At 37.5% G+C, this 19,047-nt stretch overlaps 1 protein-coding gene across 2 annotated transcripts; it reads right to left on the bottom strand.

Annotated features, from left to right (window-relative positions):
* Positions 1-108: 108 nt before the first annotated feature.
* Positions 109-18,450, bottom strand: slc11a2 (solute carrier family 11 member 2). 2 transcript variants are annotated; one of them, XM_018699033.2, is made up of 17 exons: positions 18,285-18,450; positions 13,931-14,015; positions 12,091-12,227; positions 11,839-11,958; positions 11,534-11,653; positions 11,246-11,352; positions 11,062-11,132; positions 10,896-10,963; positions 10,646-10,801; positions 10,302-10,460; positions 10,067-10,153; positions 9,733-9,852; positions 9,457-9,606; positions 9,221-9,294; positions 8,577-8,730; positions 7,978-8,031; positions 109-3,361 (listed from the first exon to the last, which is right to left on the bottom strand). In XM_018699033.2, exons 2-17 carry the CDS (start codon positions 13,962-13,964, stop codon positions 3,284-3,286), a joined length of 1,689 nt encoding a protein of 562 aa, XP_018554549.1. In that variant the 5' UTR covers positions 13,965-14,015; positions 18,285-18,450; the 3' UTR covers positions 109-3,283. The 2 variants fall into 2 exon arrangements, with proteins under 2 accessions (XP_018554549.1, XP_018554548.1); XM_018699032.2 differs by lacking the exons at positions 13,931-14,015; positions 18,285-18,450 and adding an exon at positions 13,325-13,487.
* Between the last annotated feature and the right edge of the window lie 597 nt (positions 18,451-19,047).

The following is a 19,047-nucleotide window of genomic DNA, read 5'->3' on the forward strand; positions in this document are numbered from 1 at the left end:
TTGAATAAGACCTGACAAACGCCCCACGGATGGATGATCTCTTTCTTGACTTTCTTACTACAAAAGAAATCAATTAAAATTTGGGGGCAAAAAAAATTAAGGCACAAATTATTTTCACTTTTTTATTCAACGGGAGAAAAACATTCAAACATTATATAAGCCCGGAGACAAAAAAAGGAAAAGAAAAGAAAAGAAGAAAAGAAAACCAACCTTTAGTAGGTTCTCTGTATCATACTGTACAATTCATCACACCATAAATATGTTTAATCAAACCTCCAGTACAGTACAGTATCAGTTTCCTGTCTGGCCTTTGAACCAGAAAATGGTCTCTGACAATCCCAGCCTGTTCCCAAATTCAGACAATATTCTTTATAATAATTTGAGATGTGATGAATTATACAGTTATCAATTAAAAATAGGTAATGATTATAAATAGTCATTATCATGTTCTCACTGATTCCACTGGAAGCAAGTTGATAAGATAATACAGCTAGAAGGTATCATGATGTATGTCTGATGTACATTCTTCAACCAAATGCATGTGTCTGGCAGAGGGATATGTTCTCTCATATTTACAAGAGTAAACTCAAAATCATTTGCTTGTTGCTAAGCAATGCATTTCTACTGTGATCCCATCAAGTTAAAAATATTTTAGCACATATTACAAGTCAGTTTTTATGCTCTCACTTACACCTCTCCTTTGTCATTTAAGTGCTGACTCATTTGTTTAAAAAAAAAAAATGAAAGGGTTTTAGCACAAATATTTTTTTATTTGGCATGATGTCATTTAAGTTCCTAAAGTCTGAATATTTATATGTAGCAAAGTTGGAATTCAGTAGTGCATTTCCCAATGGAATGAATATAGATTTTCCAGAAAATATGATGGCAAGTGAAGAACCCATTGGCTAAAAGAAAAATAATCCAGAAAATATATTATAGTCTTTAAGAAAATCCCCAAGAGGAAAGAATCCTACACAGACGCAGCTTATATTCTCTTATTTAGAGAAGGATCAGAGCAGTGTGCAAGAATTTCTGACTTATTATTTTTATTCTGACTGGAAAATGAAATTATTATAAGTATTAAATTTGGGCAGTTTGGATCGTTGGCAATGCTACTGTCAGCCTCTCATACATGGTTTCTATATCCAATCGGATATTCTTAAAATTATTCTCTTTTGATTATTTTAAATATTGAACTACAGTTGTGTTGTTCCATGTACAACATGGAACAACACAACTGTTCGTGTGCTACAGATCTGATAAATGAGGCACAGTGGTGAACACAGGAGGCACTGTGGTTGTCTGCACAGTAGTTTGAAGACACATCGATGTCCAACATTTGGTCTAGGAAAAGGTTTAGTTCATTAAAGCGCCCAATCCATCACACCTCTGAGGTGTTTGATGATGGACCCTGCTGTTATCATTTTATATCATTTTCTGTCTAGTGTCTTCTCAGTTACTCTTTTTACTTTCTGTAACAAAGTGCACAAGGAGATATAAGTATCAAAGTGTAGAAATTACAGGCATCTGTCATATTACCACTCTGTTGCGAAGCCAACACATGTCTCCCTCAGTCTAACGTGTTCATGTTTTCTATGATTACAAACTCCTGTGACACTCAAGGAGTCAAAGAGCCCTGAGATTCAGTGTCCCATGATGAACCCCTCTCATCACTTCTCTTATTTACCATTTGCTGTCCCTCACTTGTTTGCACCACAGTGACAGGACAGACAGCTTTTTCCAGAAGTTAAATACTGTACTTCTCTGTGATAGAGTGCCCTATTGCACTCATAACACCTATGCACAAATTTGGCTTCATCCACAAAACAAACAACAAACAAACAAACAAAAAATAAAATAAGGCTAGCTGCTGCTAAAACTACATACAAGCCCTAGGAGCATTTCTAAAAAAATATATACTACACATTAAAAAATCTTAAAACATACTGACCTAAGCTTAGTTGAGAAGGAAATGTAAGAAATACAAATTAAATAATGTAATACAGGATATCAAATCATAATATATCTGCAAGCAACACTGTGGGAGAACAAACCAGTCAGAATCTTCTGGCAACTCTGAAAATTCATGATGGGAATGTATACATGTGCTAAAAACATACACACGTATTATCATTTAGCTTAAAGTTTGTGCCTCTTGCCCCAGTGTCTTTTTTTACTCGACCCCCAGAGACCACTGAAATAAGGAATTTCCAGATCCTACACATACTAGTTTTAGTTTGATAATTTACACTTAAATTCTTATGACCAGTTTTAAAAAAGACTTGTAAATGTAAAGGTGTACATAAATGTAACACAAAGAGAGTGACATAAAACTGTCATTCTCTCATATGTAGTATAAAACATGGGAAAGTGTGAGTAATTATATATATTAATTCTAACAGTTTGTAGTCTAATATTAACACCTACATAAATTAAAGATTTTATTTGGATACAAATAAATAAAGGGCAGCTGCTTGGTCCCACCAAAGGCATAAATACTGTTAAACATGCTGCAGCTTTGGTGTTTCGACTCGTCTTGTTTTCTCTCTGTGGGGATGTGTGCCGGTGGAAAACCCTGAAGTTTTTAATGTCATGTCAGATAAATCAGAATTAAGCAGTTGGTTAAAAAACAAATTAAATGAAACACAGGCGTGTCTAATGTGCAGCCTGGTGCAGCTTGGAGGTCCACGGCATCTTTAGTGCAACACTAGCTGAAAACAGCGAGTTGTGTCTCCCAACTTGATGATTATGTGATTATGTTATCACAGTTGTGACTATCACTTTCTTTTCTTTTAAGTTGCAGTTTAAGTTATGGGTTTATTAACTTGTTGTTGTCAGTTGAGACAACTGATTTATAGAAGCCAACAGGGACAAACGTCATATTATGCACATTGAGGTGAGATTGTTTTATCAAAAACATGACACAGGTTACTGCGTCACAGTCACAGGAACCACATTTTTTTTAGACATGCCTCATGTTGGAGGCCAGATATTTAACCATTATTTGCATAAACATTATTCATCAACAGACCTGCACGCTACAGCTATCATGTTGTTGGCTGAGGTTGCTGAGATATTTGTAATGGAAAACATCCATTGGTGAATTGAACAGGATTAGACGTCTGCGGCCGCATCACAAGGACACTTTAAAATTTGTTAGGCACCGAGAGGTGAAGACGAACTCGTACCGACTGAGCTTCAGTGGTCCCACGCTTCAGTCGGGTAATAACGTGTCGGTGTCCTTCGGTCACCAGAGTTTGAAATCCGCTCACACCGTATCGTCCTATCTCTCCACCACAGAATCAGTGTCCATGTCGTTCAGTAGGTAAATGTCTGTATGACGCAGCGGCCCTATTTGTATCTGAAAGAGAGAGAAGAGATCATCAGTGAGAAGAGAGTCAAAAACAGCTAGTAATTACAGAATTCAGATCGGCGGCATTTTGTCAGAGAGAAAGAGAAAACATTTGATTTAGCTATGATTTGTTTGGCTCACAACTGATTATTGAGTTTTAATGAATGATTCAAGGTGTAAAGTATTATTTAATCTCTTAACACACACCTGGTAGCCAGTGGGGTCAGGGGTTATGGTTATGGTCAGGGTTTAAGGTTAAGGGTGAGAGATGAACTACCTACCTGCTAAGCACACACATTGTGCTTTTTTTTTTTAGAGTATTAACCTGAGACTGTAGATAAGCATAATGTCAAGTGTTAGTGGTTTACTGTAATGTAATTTAGATATTAACAATAAGAGGAGAACATAACAATCAGTACTGTTTTGATCAGAGGTAAAGAGGGTCCAATCAGATCTCAATTTGAATTTGATTGTTCATATGTATTAATTAAGGGTGCTCACCTTGGGACAAAGTGCTACTTTCCAAATTCAACATTCCTCATTTAATCCTGGAAAATCCTGGAAAAAAGCATTTGTACTACAAACAGTGATATGGTCTACAATCTACCCTGATTAAATAAAGATGAATTAAAAAAAAAAAAAAAATTGCCCTTTGACCCCTTAATCTAAGGAAGAAAAATAAAGTTTGATCATTTGAGCAGTGAAGTAATGATGATATTACACTGTAACTTAAAGTTACTTGGCACTGTAGTTAGCAGGTTGTCCAGTAAGGTGAGTTATCAGGGTTAGTACTTTATTTACTGCACTACTGTTACAATAATCAGAAAAACCTCCAGCTTAAGACAATTCTCTAGTCCTTTTTCTGATTCATATTTTTCTTTTTTTCATTACGTAAACATTACTAGCTGTATCATGAGTCCCTCTTTAGACATTCAGACAGAAGACGCCAACAAATGTCCATATATCCATTATTTCCCATTTATTTTGGACACATGTTGTGCTTCATCCATTACCAAAGGACAGACACTTATTCATTCAATCCCAAAAAGCAGAAAAGAGTGATAACTGCAAAAGACACAAGCTGTAATGTGTAACCTCAGTGTGCACAGTATTACACTGAAGTTTTCTCTGTAACAGATCAAATATTTCTGTCAGAGAGGTATTCATATAACACTGTATGGATTGATTAACCCACAGCAGCCAGAAAAATGTCAAGTTACATTTCCACCACCTCCATGAAAACCTTGAGAAACTTTAAGAAAACCTTTGGGAACTCAGAACCAGAGACCTGGTCCCCCAATTCTAAAATGAACATTTAACAGAATAACTTCTGAGAGAACCTGAGATCTTTACTGTGATTACTGGGACAAGATGGCTCCTAGTAACACTCAGCCTGCTGGTCATCATCAACTGTAACTGTATTTACTTGAATCTATACATTTATCCTGTTACTGTATAAAATGTATACTTTCACAGTTCAATTTTAATGCTGTTATTGGTTAATATATACATCTTACTTGGATATTGCTAAGTTAGGTGCTTTAGTACAGCATATACCATGTCATTTTGATGTTATCAAATTTGACTTCACTGTTTTTTCTTAATTTCTTTAACGCATTGGAAAAATCAGGCTGATAAAGACTGGATGTTTTTTTATGTTTTCCCCCATGCTATGCCAGAGAAGCTGAAAGTGCTGTGCTGATAGCATGCTGGTGGTAAAAACAGGAAACACGTCAAAATGGTACAATAGGCCGGCCAGTGCTGCCAAGTAAAACTGGTTTACAATTTGAAATTTATCACCACCTCCCTGTCGTCATTCAAGATTTGAACTCGTGACCCACGCTGCGTCATATGAACAACAGGACCTTATTTCCACATTAAACTGCTGCAGCTCAGCTTATCCTGTGTTTAGACATGTTAGACAGACTGATAACAGACTCTGTGACAGCAGAACAAGTGCTGACTTTAGTCTCAGCTGTAAGCTGCTCAGTGTGAGGGATGAAATGATGGCACGGATATTAAAATATAAGTATAAATAATCCAATTTAATTAAACAAGTTTTAATTCTCCTTGCACTGGTTTGTCTAATATGCTTGTTATTTGATAAATACAAGTTATGTTTTAATCTTTATTTGACCCTCAGGTCTGCCAGGCAGCAGACCTGAGGGTCAAATAACAGTAGTTTCACTGTTGATAAAGAGAAACAGAAATATATTTTGAAAAAGTAGATTAACAATGTTGAGAAGGGAGAATCATGTGACTACTGTGAACTCATTATAGCCAGAGCCAAAGATGGAAAAACACCACTAAAGTTAAAAAAAATAAAAATAAAAAAAAAATTAAAAAGGAGGTCTTAAATAAATCAGTGCAAAGCACTGGACCCACTGCAACTTAATTCAAAGATGCAGTGTACCAGAATTACAATAAACATTTCCTACATTTGAATAAATCTGACCTGAATGAATTTTATTGTGAGCTGTAGAATTTTTAGACTCTAATTCATAAAATGACTACTTTTGAGGGTCTAAATATAGAGGATGTTGTATGCTGTACAGACTATAAAGCCCTCAGAGCCAAACTTGTGATTATGGGTTACGTGAATAATGTTGGCTTTCTCTGAACTTGTTTTGACTGCCTTGTCAAGACAATTACTACAGTTATAGAAGCTGTTCTTTCACTTCTCCCCGCACAGCTCTATAAACATGTTGCAGTGACTTTAATATAACATATATAATTACAACACATTTTTAATATTCTTATGCATTATTGAGTCTATGAATATATTTTCTCCTAATGCTCTTTAAGGACAAATGATGCTGAGTAAAAATGTGGTAAAGAGAGTTTCCCAGAACAAAACAAAAATGTTTTACAGATATAAAAATCACTGCCTAAGCTCTGGCAGTCCAGAAGGAATGAAACAGCTCCTGTGCACTGTTAAAAATATATTTTGATGCTCCATTTCCCTCATACTGATTTTCAGTTTTCTGATAAGCTCACTTTAGTATGTTGACTAACCCGAGTTTGCAACCTTATTATTTAGGCACTAAAAAAAGGCTGAGAGGATGAGGCTGCTGTCTTATACAGCTTCACTTATTTGAATGGAGCTGTTTAGTTCAGGCTGAATATTTCAAATTCACAGACTTGGTTGTACTGACAAGATGTCCACTCTAGACATCCAAGACTCCACACACTCAAGAGAAGTTACAAAGGAGGTATATGCATGACTTGTGCATCATACTGAAACTTGCCACTTAAGTGTCTTGGACATGTAAGACAGAAATCAGCTCACAACATCAAACGTGTCACCAGAAGTTTTTTTTTCCACATAATTAGGGCTGGATATCATTTGGAGATTTTTAGTATACACAACGGAATTTATGTATCTCACGCATCATGTAACAATTATGTCCTGTTAAATAAATTAATTGTTGTTCAATTATTAGATACAAAAAATCCAGTGAATAAAACTGCTACAGAGAGACTGAGAGTCACTGAGATGAGATAGCAGAGGATGTTGAGGTAGACAGAGTGGAAATTGTAGCAGAATGAGCAGCTCATCCTCCCACCATGACATCAGCAGGTTGACAATATCAAGGTAAGGGGAGTTAAGTACTTGATGCAGGAAACAGGGTGAAAAATAAGTGTGCAAAACAAAGTCTAAGAGGAAACATCCTTGGTCTTCATGAACATATAACATTATAATTTTTATAGCAAACATGGAATCTGATTACTGCCTGATTTGATTTTCTTGAATAAAAAAAAATATTGAAAGTTGAAAAATTATTATTGTAACTGAGGTAATTCTATTATTTTGATGCTATATAATTTCAAATAAAACAGGATTTTATTTTGGTTGTAATTCATGTTTCCTCTGAGCAGCTCTGGTCCTCCCACAGGCAGCAAAACATCATGCTTGTTTTAACAGCTTTGCAACAGTATGGCCACAGGCATTGTAGAACTACTGTACTTCAGATAATCCAGCATGTTTGCTTGTTAGATGAATTCTAAAATCAGTGGAACTTCTGAGTAAAACCTTTAACTTTTAATTGATATCTTCTGTCATCCTACTCATGATGACCAAAATATCTGAAAACACAAACACTGTCAGGAAATACAAGCTGAGCTGCTATTTCTAGAAGTCTACACGACATTTTATAAAAAGTCTGAAAAAAACCCCCACACTTATAATTAGGTGATTTATCGATAAAGTTGAATGTTGTATAAACCATTTGTCACTGTGCGTCTAAGTAAGTATAAGTATATAAAGTTGTTGCCTTTGAAGAGTGTAACAATTATTGATTAGTCAAATGATGTATATTTCTTTTGAGGTTGACTCAAGCACATCAGATACTGGCACCTAATATGCTTTGCTGGTATAGTATCAATATGTTTGATTTGTTACCTAAAAAGCACCAAACAGTGATACCCAGCCCTACACAAAATGAACATGTGACGTTAACAGAAAATGTGCTTTCAAGATCCTACGTGATCTTGAGAAGTCCTGGTTGTGTACAGAGCTCAGAGTGTCCGAGAGGAAAGAGGAATGCTGGTGGTAACTGTCCTGTTCAGCTCTAGGAGTCGTACTCTGACTGCTCCTCTATGAGCACAGCAGGTCGGTTTCTTACCCTGCTGCAAAAGTCCAGACAGGAAACCCCCAAGGCAATCAGACAGTGCCATGCCTGCAGACAAGAAAGGAGAGAGAAGTCAAGTCACAACAGGGTTTGTGCACACTTTTTGTCCAAAATAGTGACACTACCTTAAAGGATAACTCCAATTTTTTTTTAACTATGCTTGTTTTTGCCACTGACAGGCTCCAGTTGTTATATAATTGTTATAAATACAAAGAGACCCTTTTATTAAGGAGTAACATCCTTTTTGTTTAACCAGAAACATCACTATATATCACTACCAGACTCCATTGACAAAAACTGAAATTTTACTCAGCAGAACACAGGAGCTGCTTGAATACAGCTGCTTTGATCGGTTAGTTTGTCTGTGTTATTACAAGTAAAAGTCTGATATTTAAAAAAATTAACATTTTGTTTTATTTATTCATTTTAAGTTAAGTTAAATAAGATCGATTTAAATTTGGTAAACAAGTTATTAGTACAATACTTTGTCACAAAATCACTATCTGCATTTATAAAAAGGTCATAAAATGTCACATTTATGAAGCCAGAAGGTGTCTGAGAAGTGAATATGAAGTTGCAGTAATCTAACTCACCAGGTAACCTACAAAGCACAGGTAGGCTATGGAGAGGAGAGAAGACAGGACGTAGAGCAGCACGCTGTTCAATGACGTCACATAAACCACCACAAAGTACATGTTGATTGCACAAACCACCAGGATCACGATGCCTCCGGAAATCTTCCACATCCTGAAGAAAGCAGGCAGGCAGTTTATTTGACCATTGAGAAATAATGTTTTTTCCTCAAATTAACAGGATCCTGAAAATACTCCATGTTCTCAAAACTGTGTGTTGATGTTCTGCAGATTTATTAAAGGACCTTCTAATGTCCGGGAATACAGATTTCTTGCATCATACTCTTTCCTGTTGCACTACTGAGTAAATCCCTGGATTGCACAACACAACTTTGGTCACAGCCTTGGGTTGTTTTTCATAAAGAATGTCCAACTAAATTATCTGTTTATATCTGTTACGTTCTTAGTTAAATAACAGATGCACCTGGAACAGTCTCTCAGGTGACCTTGAGCAGACATGTTGCATTTCATTAGTGAATAAATAACTAAACTCAGACCTCAACCACAACAAATTCAATACAGAAACAGGATTTCTGTCTCCATTAGCTTTATATGTGGCTGATAAGAACAAAGTTGAATGATTAAAAAAAATATATTTTACTCACAATCCATTTGCAAAGTCGTTCATTATGGACGTCAGACTGGTGAAGGTCAGAATTGGGATCAAAGCAAATGGGAGCTGTCGAATGGAGAGAAAAGTCAGGCTGAATATTTTACAGGATTATGTACCACACAATAGGAACAATAAAAGAAGGATTAAGTCTAAAAAAAACTGTAGATTGTGTAAAGCAGGGTAATGTTAAAGAACTTTTTGCAGAATTGGCTTATGACTGGACCTGACCTGCATGCTTTGAAGCACATTGAGGAAGTCGTTCATGCCTGTCAGATGCTGAACATCCTGGAAAATGGCCACCAGCAGAGTAGGTGTGATGGCGATGGAACGGGTCAGCAGCACCCGAGCGAAACGAGACCACCGTAGGTTCAGGAAACCCTAACAGGAAAACACAAGGATGAGTATAAACACTTAGATACATCTTTGGGTTTTTTCCATCAGCTGCTGTGACATGCTTAACTAAACAAAGCTGTGACTTCATTTCTAAACAACAGGTGTTCTTACCTCCATGACAAACTGCCCAGAGTAAGTGCCTGTCATAGTGGAGCTCTGTCCAGCTGCTAGGATCCCTATGGCCCAGATGTAGAGAGCTGCAGGGCCAAAGAAACAGCCCAGGACCACTCCCTGAACAAAAGGATCATAACACAGAAAATATGTAATTATCCATCTACCCACTGTATCAATCTCTCAATTTCTGTTGATTTTTTGTAGCTGTGAGCAGCTACTCTATTTCGTAAAGATTGTGCTTTGCTTCCATTTGTACATTAACAACACATATACTTAATTCTGTCACCTTTCCAGTAATGAGTAGTAATATACTAATGAGGCTGAGACGTACCCCTTTGTAGATATCCACCTCCAGTGTGCCGTTGTTGAGAGGGAAGAGATCTGTGTGAGGGCTGCCGGTCGCATTGCACTCTGCATTCTGCAACCACAGGAAAAATAAGCAACAACTTGATATGCACTGTGTTAACAGTACTGATTGGAAAACAATTATTTCACTGTATTTTAAAATGACAACACAAGCTTCAACCGTGCTTAGTGAAGAGCAACAGATGTCAGTGTCTACCCACCACTTCCATATTGCTTTTATTGTAGAAGGCCTGAGCAAAGACGGCCACGACAAAGACGTTGATGAGGAAAGAGACGAAGAGCGCGATACTTGACTCGATGAAGAAGTACTTGTTGGCTTCTTTTACTTCCTTCTTATTCTTGCGGTCGACCTCCCGAGACTAGTACATGAGGAAATGAAGAATAAAGAATAAAGAAACACTCAACACGCAAATCTACTTCATGTTTCATTTTTCAATCAGTGGTACCTCAAAGTGGATGTTATTGCTTTAAGACTAAGAGAGGAAAATGTAATGTTGACTTATTGGGCTTGAGTATGATCAATGATCACAAGTATGTTTCTAACCTTGACCAGTGCTGAGTGCAGGTAGATGTTGTGGGGCATGATGACGGCGCCCACGATTCCCACCGCCTGCTCCAGCTGCACAGGCCCACAGCCGGCACAGTAGGGTACAAACATCCCCTTCAGCAACTCCCCTTGGTCTGGCTTTACCAGCACATACTAAAGGCAGGCGACAACAAGTCAGACATGTCAGGGTGACGTGACTGTCTCCGTAAAATTGTGAGATGTCAACAAAAACGTGAGGGGGCTTTACCTCATAACCAAAGCTAATAGCCATTACAGTGATGAGGAAGCCAAAGAAAGCTTCAAGTTTCCTCAGGCCTACAAAGACAAAAAACTGTATCAACACTGGGATGCACAGCTTTTCAAACACTGACTGGTAGGCTGTGGTTGTATAGCTACAGAAGAGAATCACATACCATATTTGTCTAGAAACAGGAAGACAAATGTGTCTGTGATGGTGATGAGAACTCCTGCCCACAGTGGGATCCTGGAGAAGAGACAAAGAAAATGTTATTTTTGGTCAGTATTTTATCACCATTACATAAAACACTCTGAAAATGTTTGCAAACCCTTTCCACTGAGAAGCAGAAAAGATGTTACCTGCCCACTGAGAGGAGGTTAAGAGCTATGGCACAGCCGATGACCTCCTGCATGTCTGAGCCGATAATTGCCAGTTCAACCATCAGCCAGAGGATGATCCGAGGAACCTGAAAAAGAAGTGATTAAATTAAGAAAGCGCTTTTCAGGGCACCTATAGTTCACAGAGATTATTTAACAATATCTAAGAACATAAATTCAAAAATGGAGCACTCATATTGACAAATACAAACAAACACAAAGTTCATGTACAACGAGAAAGAGGAAGTGATGAGAGTTGGGAATGCTCACAGTGGGATACTGGCGGTTGCAGACTTCAGCCAGGTGCATCCCTGTGACGACTCCGAGGCGTGCAGCTAACCTTTGCAACAGGAGCCCAATGATGGTGGCTAGAAGGAGCACCCATAGGAGCTGAGAAAGAGACAGAAAAATATGAAAACAAGTAAACCATTTGCCTTCAAAATAAAAGAACTTTTAGAAAAGGGGGGGAAGTAGATAGCAAGAATGATGGTTCTTGTTTTTTCTTTTTCTAAATCAGCACCCATAACCTGGAATGTAAACTACAAAGCCGTGGTAGTCATGTTTTTGTTTATCACCTTAAAGCCAGCTTTAGCTCCAGACTGCAGGTCAGACTCGATGTTTCCTGGATCCAAGTACGCAATGCTCATCAAAAACCCTGGTCCGGTGAAGGCCCAGAGTTTACGAAAACTGAACACCTGGAAAGAAAGACAACAGAACCTTAACAATAATGTATACACAATTAAAATATCTAACAAATTCAGGTTAATTGGCCAGCAAGAGAGATTTACTTTGAAGCTTATAAAACATTAAAAAGTCGTCGTCAGTACCTGGTTGGGGCTCTCAGGAATGGGCACTTTCTCTTCAAAGTACGTGGAGAAGGGTTCATCCTGGGCCACAGGTGAGGCAGGAGGAGAGATGGAGCTGTACTGGTTTGTCTGGACTCCATTCTCCTGAGGGGAGTCCCCTAACAAATCCGCAGAAGAAAAAACAGATGGAAAAGGATAGTTTGTGATAAGATAAGACACATACAGTTTTGAACTTCATTATCATAACATTTCACACATTCTAAGATTTGGACATGTGGCCTAATCACTATACCAGTGTTGGCCATGTAATTACCTGAGTGATCTCTACCTGTGCTGACACCTTGATGAACAAACTTGATGCAAAATGCACTGTTTACTCCCTGAAACACTCTGATTTAATGTAATTAAAGAGGAATCATTTTCAAAAGCTGGAAATGTCTGGATTGGATCATTTTAGAACAGCAGAGCAGTTGATGCTCTACACAGATCTGCTGTTCTTCTGCTCAAACCTTAAACCTCAAAAATCCAGCTTTAGCCATGAAAAAATGATAAATGATAAATATTGATGATATCATTTTTTCAACAAATTCAAAACTAAAGTCCCCACTTCATGTCTAACTGATAAAAACTTTTTTTTTCCACGTTAAACTCAAAGCACTTACAAGACACAGAGAATGTGGGACATGGCTAAAGCTGGATTTTTGAGGTTTAAGGTTTGAGCAGAAGTACAGCAGATCTGTGTAGAGCATCAACTGCTCTGCTGTTCTAAAATGATCCAATCCAGACATTTCCAGCTTTTGAAAATAACTGTCCAAAACACAAAACACTACTTAAATCATTCTCTACTCAGGCAAATGTTTGAGTCAGGGTATATAAGACTCATTTGAGGGCCAGGAGTTTTATTAAGAAACTGCATACACTTGATGAAGTCATTTGTGACACTTTAATGACCAGATGTTGTGAAAAAGCACTAAATTGAAACACAATTTGAAAACTGCAACATGAGTGTTGGTGTAAGACTTTAAATCTCATGTACTCAGTTGGTCAGTAACAACATGTAATTAGGACCACATTACTCAAGTCTTGAACCCAGTGACTGAGAACACAGTGAAGAAAAAGGGATTACATTCAAAAGATCAGTGAAGATAAACAAAACTAAAATCTCACATAAAAGATATTCTAAGAACTGTAATTATTGTTTAACATTTATCACAAATATATGATTATGATTCCTTTAAAGCTGTGTACTACTCACTGAGTTTGGCCTTTTCATTCTTTCCTCCCTTCATCTCCAACTCCCTGCTAGTCCCAAAGTCCACTGTCCCCTAACAGTGTCTCTGCTTTTATATGACTCAGCCTCTATTGTCCTTTTTTTAATATGTCACAATGACATTCTGACATCATGTTTCTAAAAATGACCTGGCAGGAGAGAGAAGTACAGACAGCATACTCATGCCAAACTTGTGCTAGGGTTTGTCAATAAAAACACACCCCCAGGCACAAATAATATGCAGAGTGACCTGGCTTTTACCTTTTAACTAATGACACAGCAAAACATAAGCAGCGATAAAGTTCATAACATCATTCAGTTATATAAACCAAACACATTCCAGCATCAGGGTCAGAGAAACAGATTCTCCATTTTGGGAACATTTTGTTCTGAGTGTGAGTTTTCATCAGTTAAACTGTGGTGCTGAAAGTACTGATGTAAAATATTGTTTTAAGTGCTTCTGTCAGCATGCACACTGGCACTGAACATATACTCCAGCCTTCACCAAATGCCCAGGGAGTTTAATGTTGAAGAACATAGCGAGTATGTTTATAGAGCGATGGTCATGTTTCTGTTATATTAAGCAGTTACCTTCAATGAGGTCTCCTTCTTGCTCGGCCTTCATCAGGGCAGGCTGAGGGATCCCTGGGAATTTGAGGGATGGATATCAGCCTCCCTGCAAAAAGACAACAACAGTTACATAAAGTGAATGAGCATGAAAGACATGACTGCTGGAGGTAAAATAGTAATTATCGTGCCAGGCTGGGGATGCTTTGGTCTCTAAAACTAACTATTAAGCTGCCAAACAAACTAACTTCAGGTTTTCTCACACCAAGAGTGAGTAATTTCAACGTGAGACATGACTGTGAAACATTTTGTTCTCCGCCCCCCCCTTTTGTTTAAAAACATTAAAAATCACAAGTCATAAAAAATGACTAAGCAACATTAACAGCATGTGAAAGCTCACGCTACATTACTGAGAACCTTTGGGATCCTTGAGTTGACCACTGGCAATGGAGTTTCACTTCCATCACATGCATCCTTCCTCTAACACTGTGCTCAGTATAATTGGTGCTGCTTATCTAACAAAACCTCTGTCCACCAACACAACTTCATTTTATAATACTATGTTCTCTGATACAGAGAACGCAGCTCCTCTGAAAGCACATGACTCTGCAGTCATATGAGGCAAAAGAGGGGCTGAGGTGGCAGATGGAGCAACCTTTTCCAAACTGTCAAGGTTTCCATCAGAATGCCACTTCCTCTGGCTGAACATGTGCTCAGAGTATTTACCATTATCAAAGTGACAGGTTCTTTAGTACTTTATTTTGCAGCAACAATTAATTCATAAACACATTAGAATGTGAGTAATAACATTAGTTAACATCAAAGTGTGACCCAGAAACACCATGTCAAAAAAGAATCAGCCTTTCTAGAGGAAATGAGGTTTACTGTTTTGGAGAATGAGTGGACTTTGCTAATAAAAATACCAAAATAAGGTATTTTGTTGTTCTTCAGTCGTTGGCAGATTTAGGAGAGTTGCTTGGACACTTTACAGGTTTTTGACTCCAATGTTGACATTTTTTACTCAAATTTTGCAGCCTCAAAAATACAAGACATAAAAAATCAAAATGTGAATAATTCTAAAAAAATCAATTTCATAAATGGGCCAGATTTAACAGTAAATTTTAATTTTAGTGTCGACGGCTTTATGAAATTGCCAGATATGGCCACTGACTTGGCAGTTACGCGTTATTTGGCTACAGGACGCCTCAATTTTCTGCAACTCTCAAGACGCTGCCCTCCTCAGGGTTTTCCGTAAGAACCAGCTGTCGACCGGATGGCTGGACATTGAAACATTTTCAGCCGACTTCTTTATTACTGTTTCCAGTCAAGTCATTGTCACTTTTTATAAACTTTATAATTACAATCTTAAATGAAATGAAGGTTTTTGTCATTAGAAATCTGGATCTTAAGTGATCAGAGAGGCAAACAGCCTCTGTGTCCATCAAAGAGCGTCACGGAAAAACACTCTTAATTTGAAACTGCTTTATTCAGTGTTTTTACTAATTTTAATTACTTGGTCTGTTTGTTGTGGAGAGGAGGAGACCTCTGTGGATATTTTGGTTCTTAGCAAAAACCTCCTGAACTGTGAACACTGAAGGAATTCAGTGTATTTCATTGTATTTGTGATGTGTCCTCATGTGCCCACAGTCAGCAGTCACAATCAGTTACTGAACACACAAGAGGAGCACTGAATGAGGTTTGAAACCACCCAATGTGCACAGTTATCACTGCTCATAAAGATAACAAAACAGTTATGGTGTTAAACTAGTACAACTTATCAAGCAGTTGTAATACCACTGACATTTTTGCAGGTGCACATGGTGATGGATGGAGAGCGGTTCAGATGCATCAGTTTGCTCCAGTCATTTTCCCCAAACTCCAACAAGTCGAAACAACTCTCTGAACGACCACCCAAACATGTTCTCACACACCACCATGACGGTTTAAGTCCTCCTAGTATAATCTCACTCACCAAACAAAGAAGAATACTAACATCCTTCTAGCAGACAGTGGAAGTGATCTCACTTTGATGTTGCTGATCATAAGTCATGTCACCCACAGGTCTAGTCATGTCTCACAGTATGTTTGCCTGATGGAAATCTGTCTGTTGATAGACTACAAGGTAGATTTCAGTGTGCTGGCATTCACTTTGTTTTTCAGTTGACTGCCCTCATCTCAGTACCTGGTTGAATTTGCAGAGGTACATACTTTTCCTTTCTATTTCTCACATAAAACAAAACACAGCAATCTGTCAAGTACATCTTGTTTTGATTTTAATCAACCTGTAGTAGCTGTACTTATATACAACAAACAACACAGGACAAATTCTTTGGCTTTATTTATATTTAGTCCACTATCATTCTCATCTGCGCTACCTCTGACATACTGTTATGTTCTGCATTGGTCCTTGTGTGACCTGGATTCCAGTCCTGGATTGTGTAACTGTCTTTTAATGTGTCAGCACTATTCATGTCGAATTCCATGGGTACCCATGTGCATGTGGTGATAAAAGTCTTACAGTAGCAAAGTTTAGGTCAAATTGAAACCATAAAGTATTCTAATAACAGCACAAATATGACATTCATTGGAAAACATCAACTTATGTCATCAACTAGATGATTCATTTTGATATTAACAAATTCTGTAAAGTTGTACTGGTGAGGGTTGTGGATCTAAATTTGAAAGTGGTAATCCTACTAAGAATGTCACTTAGTCATCAGTCATCCATCTAACTTCTCTTAAGAGCCTTGGTCTCAGCAAACACTACAAGGGCCTAATCTGCACAGAACAGATTTTACAATCACTACTGAACATCTAGGACAACTCCCAAACTGACAAATGATCTCCTAATGTTACGCCCCTCAAATTATTGCCTCTTTTACAGACTTTTACACTCCATGCAAAAAAAAGGACAAAAAGAATCTAAACACAGTAAAGCTTATGTTTCTAAATGTTAAGAGAAACCTGTTGTGTCTAATTCTAATGTTTCTGTTAGCTGCAATGTCTAATGTCACATTTGACAAAACTCACAGAGCAAGTTATTCTAATTATTTTCATGAGGCTCAGAAGCAGTAGCAATGACTTGTCTCTGATGCTGTCAAACCAAACCCAAGAACTTGGCTCTTGCAAAAACTAGTGCATCAAGTCCATGTCCTAGACCTGACTCACAGCATTATTAATTGAACCATTGTATTCGTGAGCTGTGAAAATTGATCTCCTTTGTTTATGTAGGCTTTGATGATCAAATATCCTACTCTTGCAAAGTGGGAGTTTCCAACACAGTGAAGTGTACAAAGTGAGACTGCAACCAACAATTCTATTATTATGTTTATATAGTTAGTTAATCCATGACTTGTTTAAAAGCAGTCTAAAACATAAAGATATTTAATTCACTGCCATATATAACAAAAACCCCAGTAAATCCTCACATATAAAACCCCACAACCAGAGAATATTTGACACAACAATTCAGAACTACTACTTGTTTCTGATTAATTTTCTGTCAATTTATCAATCAACTAAATTGACTCATTGTTGCAGGAGATTTGATCTTGGCAGAAACCCTTGTTCTGCTTCTGCTGTGTGATACTAAGATGCTCTCAGCATGGGAGAACATTACCATACCAACTGCTCTGACAATATTTACGCCTTTGTTTACCAGCCACTGGGAAAGCAAACATCACTTCTCAGGCTCTACCTAAAGATGTGTACAAAATTCTGAACCTGGCTGATAAACTGTAATTAAACTTTAAATTAACATGTTATGTCCGTGATGTTGTACAGCTCAGGTGTACATGGTGAATTTGAACAACTGTAATGACAATAATGATGGTGTAACCATCATTGTTAATGGGACAACTTTATTAAGAGTCGTCTAATTACTTCATCAGTCCAAGATAATGATCTGATTTACCGTTTTTAACACTTAGATCAATACCTTAATTTTACTGATGTTAGCAACACACCGGCCTGACAGCAATCAAACCTTTGTACAAGTTCTCTCTGTATTGCGGAACTAATGTCAACGAATTTTACACACTCCCAGACTATGAGGCGAGTAGTAGTAATGATCTAATCAGAATTTAAACTACAAAACAACGTTTGACCTCTCGACCTGTTCTCTTATGCAGCGGGTACAGCTAAACCAACTAGCTATAAAAGAAGCAAAGGCTACGCGTCAGTCAACCATGCCAGTTAGATATGTTTGAACCAGAGCAGCTATCATCTTCAAATCTTTTCGATAATAAAACCTTGGTGCGCTGACACCAACACTGTCAGTACATTGTTACTATGGGGGAGTAAGCTAGCGAGTTTCCATGTTAGCTATCTGGTTGCGTCTGCTAACGCTAACCTCATGAAAGTATGAAAACGCTCTTACCTTGGTACGTTATGGGAGGGTACAGGAACAGATAGTGTTTTGAAACTGCTTTTAAACTGAACCCATGTGTATAAATGTGAAGCTAGCTAAGTAACACGTTATCGGGCTAAATTCTGCCAAAGTCGTATCTTTCCATTGAACTGTGAGATCAACTGCGCATGTGCTCTGATCCGGAACTCTTGTGATTGGTCAGTGATTGAATTGGATTACCCTGAGTTTAGACTGTCAGGTCACCGCCTGACGGGCTGCTGCAAAACTTTGTTTTCCTCTTTTTCCGAGAGTAAAGTAGTGGTAAAGTATTAAACAAACAATAAATATTGATATTAACAATTTAATAATATCAAATAAGATAAAATAGCAGCCATTTCCTACAAGAGTACATTTACTTTGCGTATTAAGTACATTTTGTTCCACTGTGTACTTCTGTGTTCTTATTTAAGAATAATTTTAAATGCTGTCACTTGTCACTGAGTAATATATTATTAATACAATATTATATTAGTATTTTTTCTTAAGTAAAGGAAAAATGTATGTTTCGTATGTAAAATCCTTATTCTTGAAGTAAACGGTATCCAAAGCTGTTAAATGTATGACGTGGAGTAAAAAAGTACGATATTATGTCAAAAAGCATGATCATGACGTTCCCAGTCCTGCCCACGAACCCAGGTTCTTTTTTGTATGAATTAACACAAGGCCTAATTTTTACATTTATGAAAATGTAATTTTGCCAGTTTCACAGTAAATCATTAGCTTGTTTAATAAA

This window comes from Lates calcarifer, linkage group LG12 (assembly GCF_001640805.2).
Source record: "Lates calcarifer isolate ASB-BC8 linkage group LG12, TLL_Latcal_v3, whole genome shotgun sequence".
NCBI classification, from domain to species: domain Eukaryota; kingdom Metazoa; phylum Chordata; class Actinopteri; family Centropomidae; genus Lates; species Lates calcarifer.

Bases quoted from the DNA above. Each gene is read 5' to 3' on its own strand.
- slc11a2 (XM_018699033.2), bottom strand. From the start codon at position 13,964: ATGAAGGCCGAGCAAGAAGGAGACCTCATTGAAG. The intron at 8,731-9,220 runs GTGAGTAAAATA...TGCTTTCTTCAG, and splicing joins AACGACTTTGCAAATGGATT to GATGTGGAAGATTTCCGGAG. The intron at 3,362-7,977 runs GTAAGAAACCGA...TCTCTCTTTCAG, and splicing joins GTCTGGACTTTTGCAGCAGG to ATACAAATAGGGCCGCTGCG.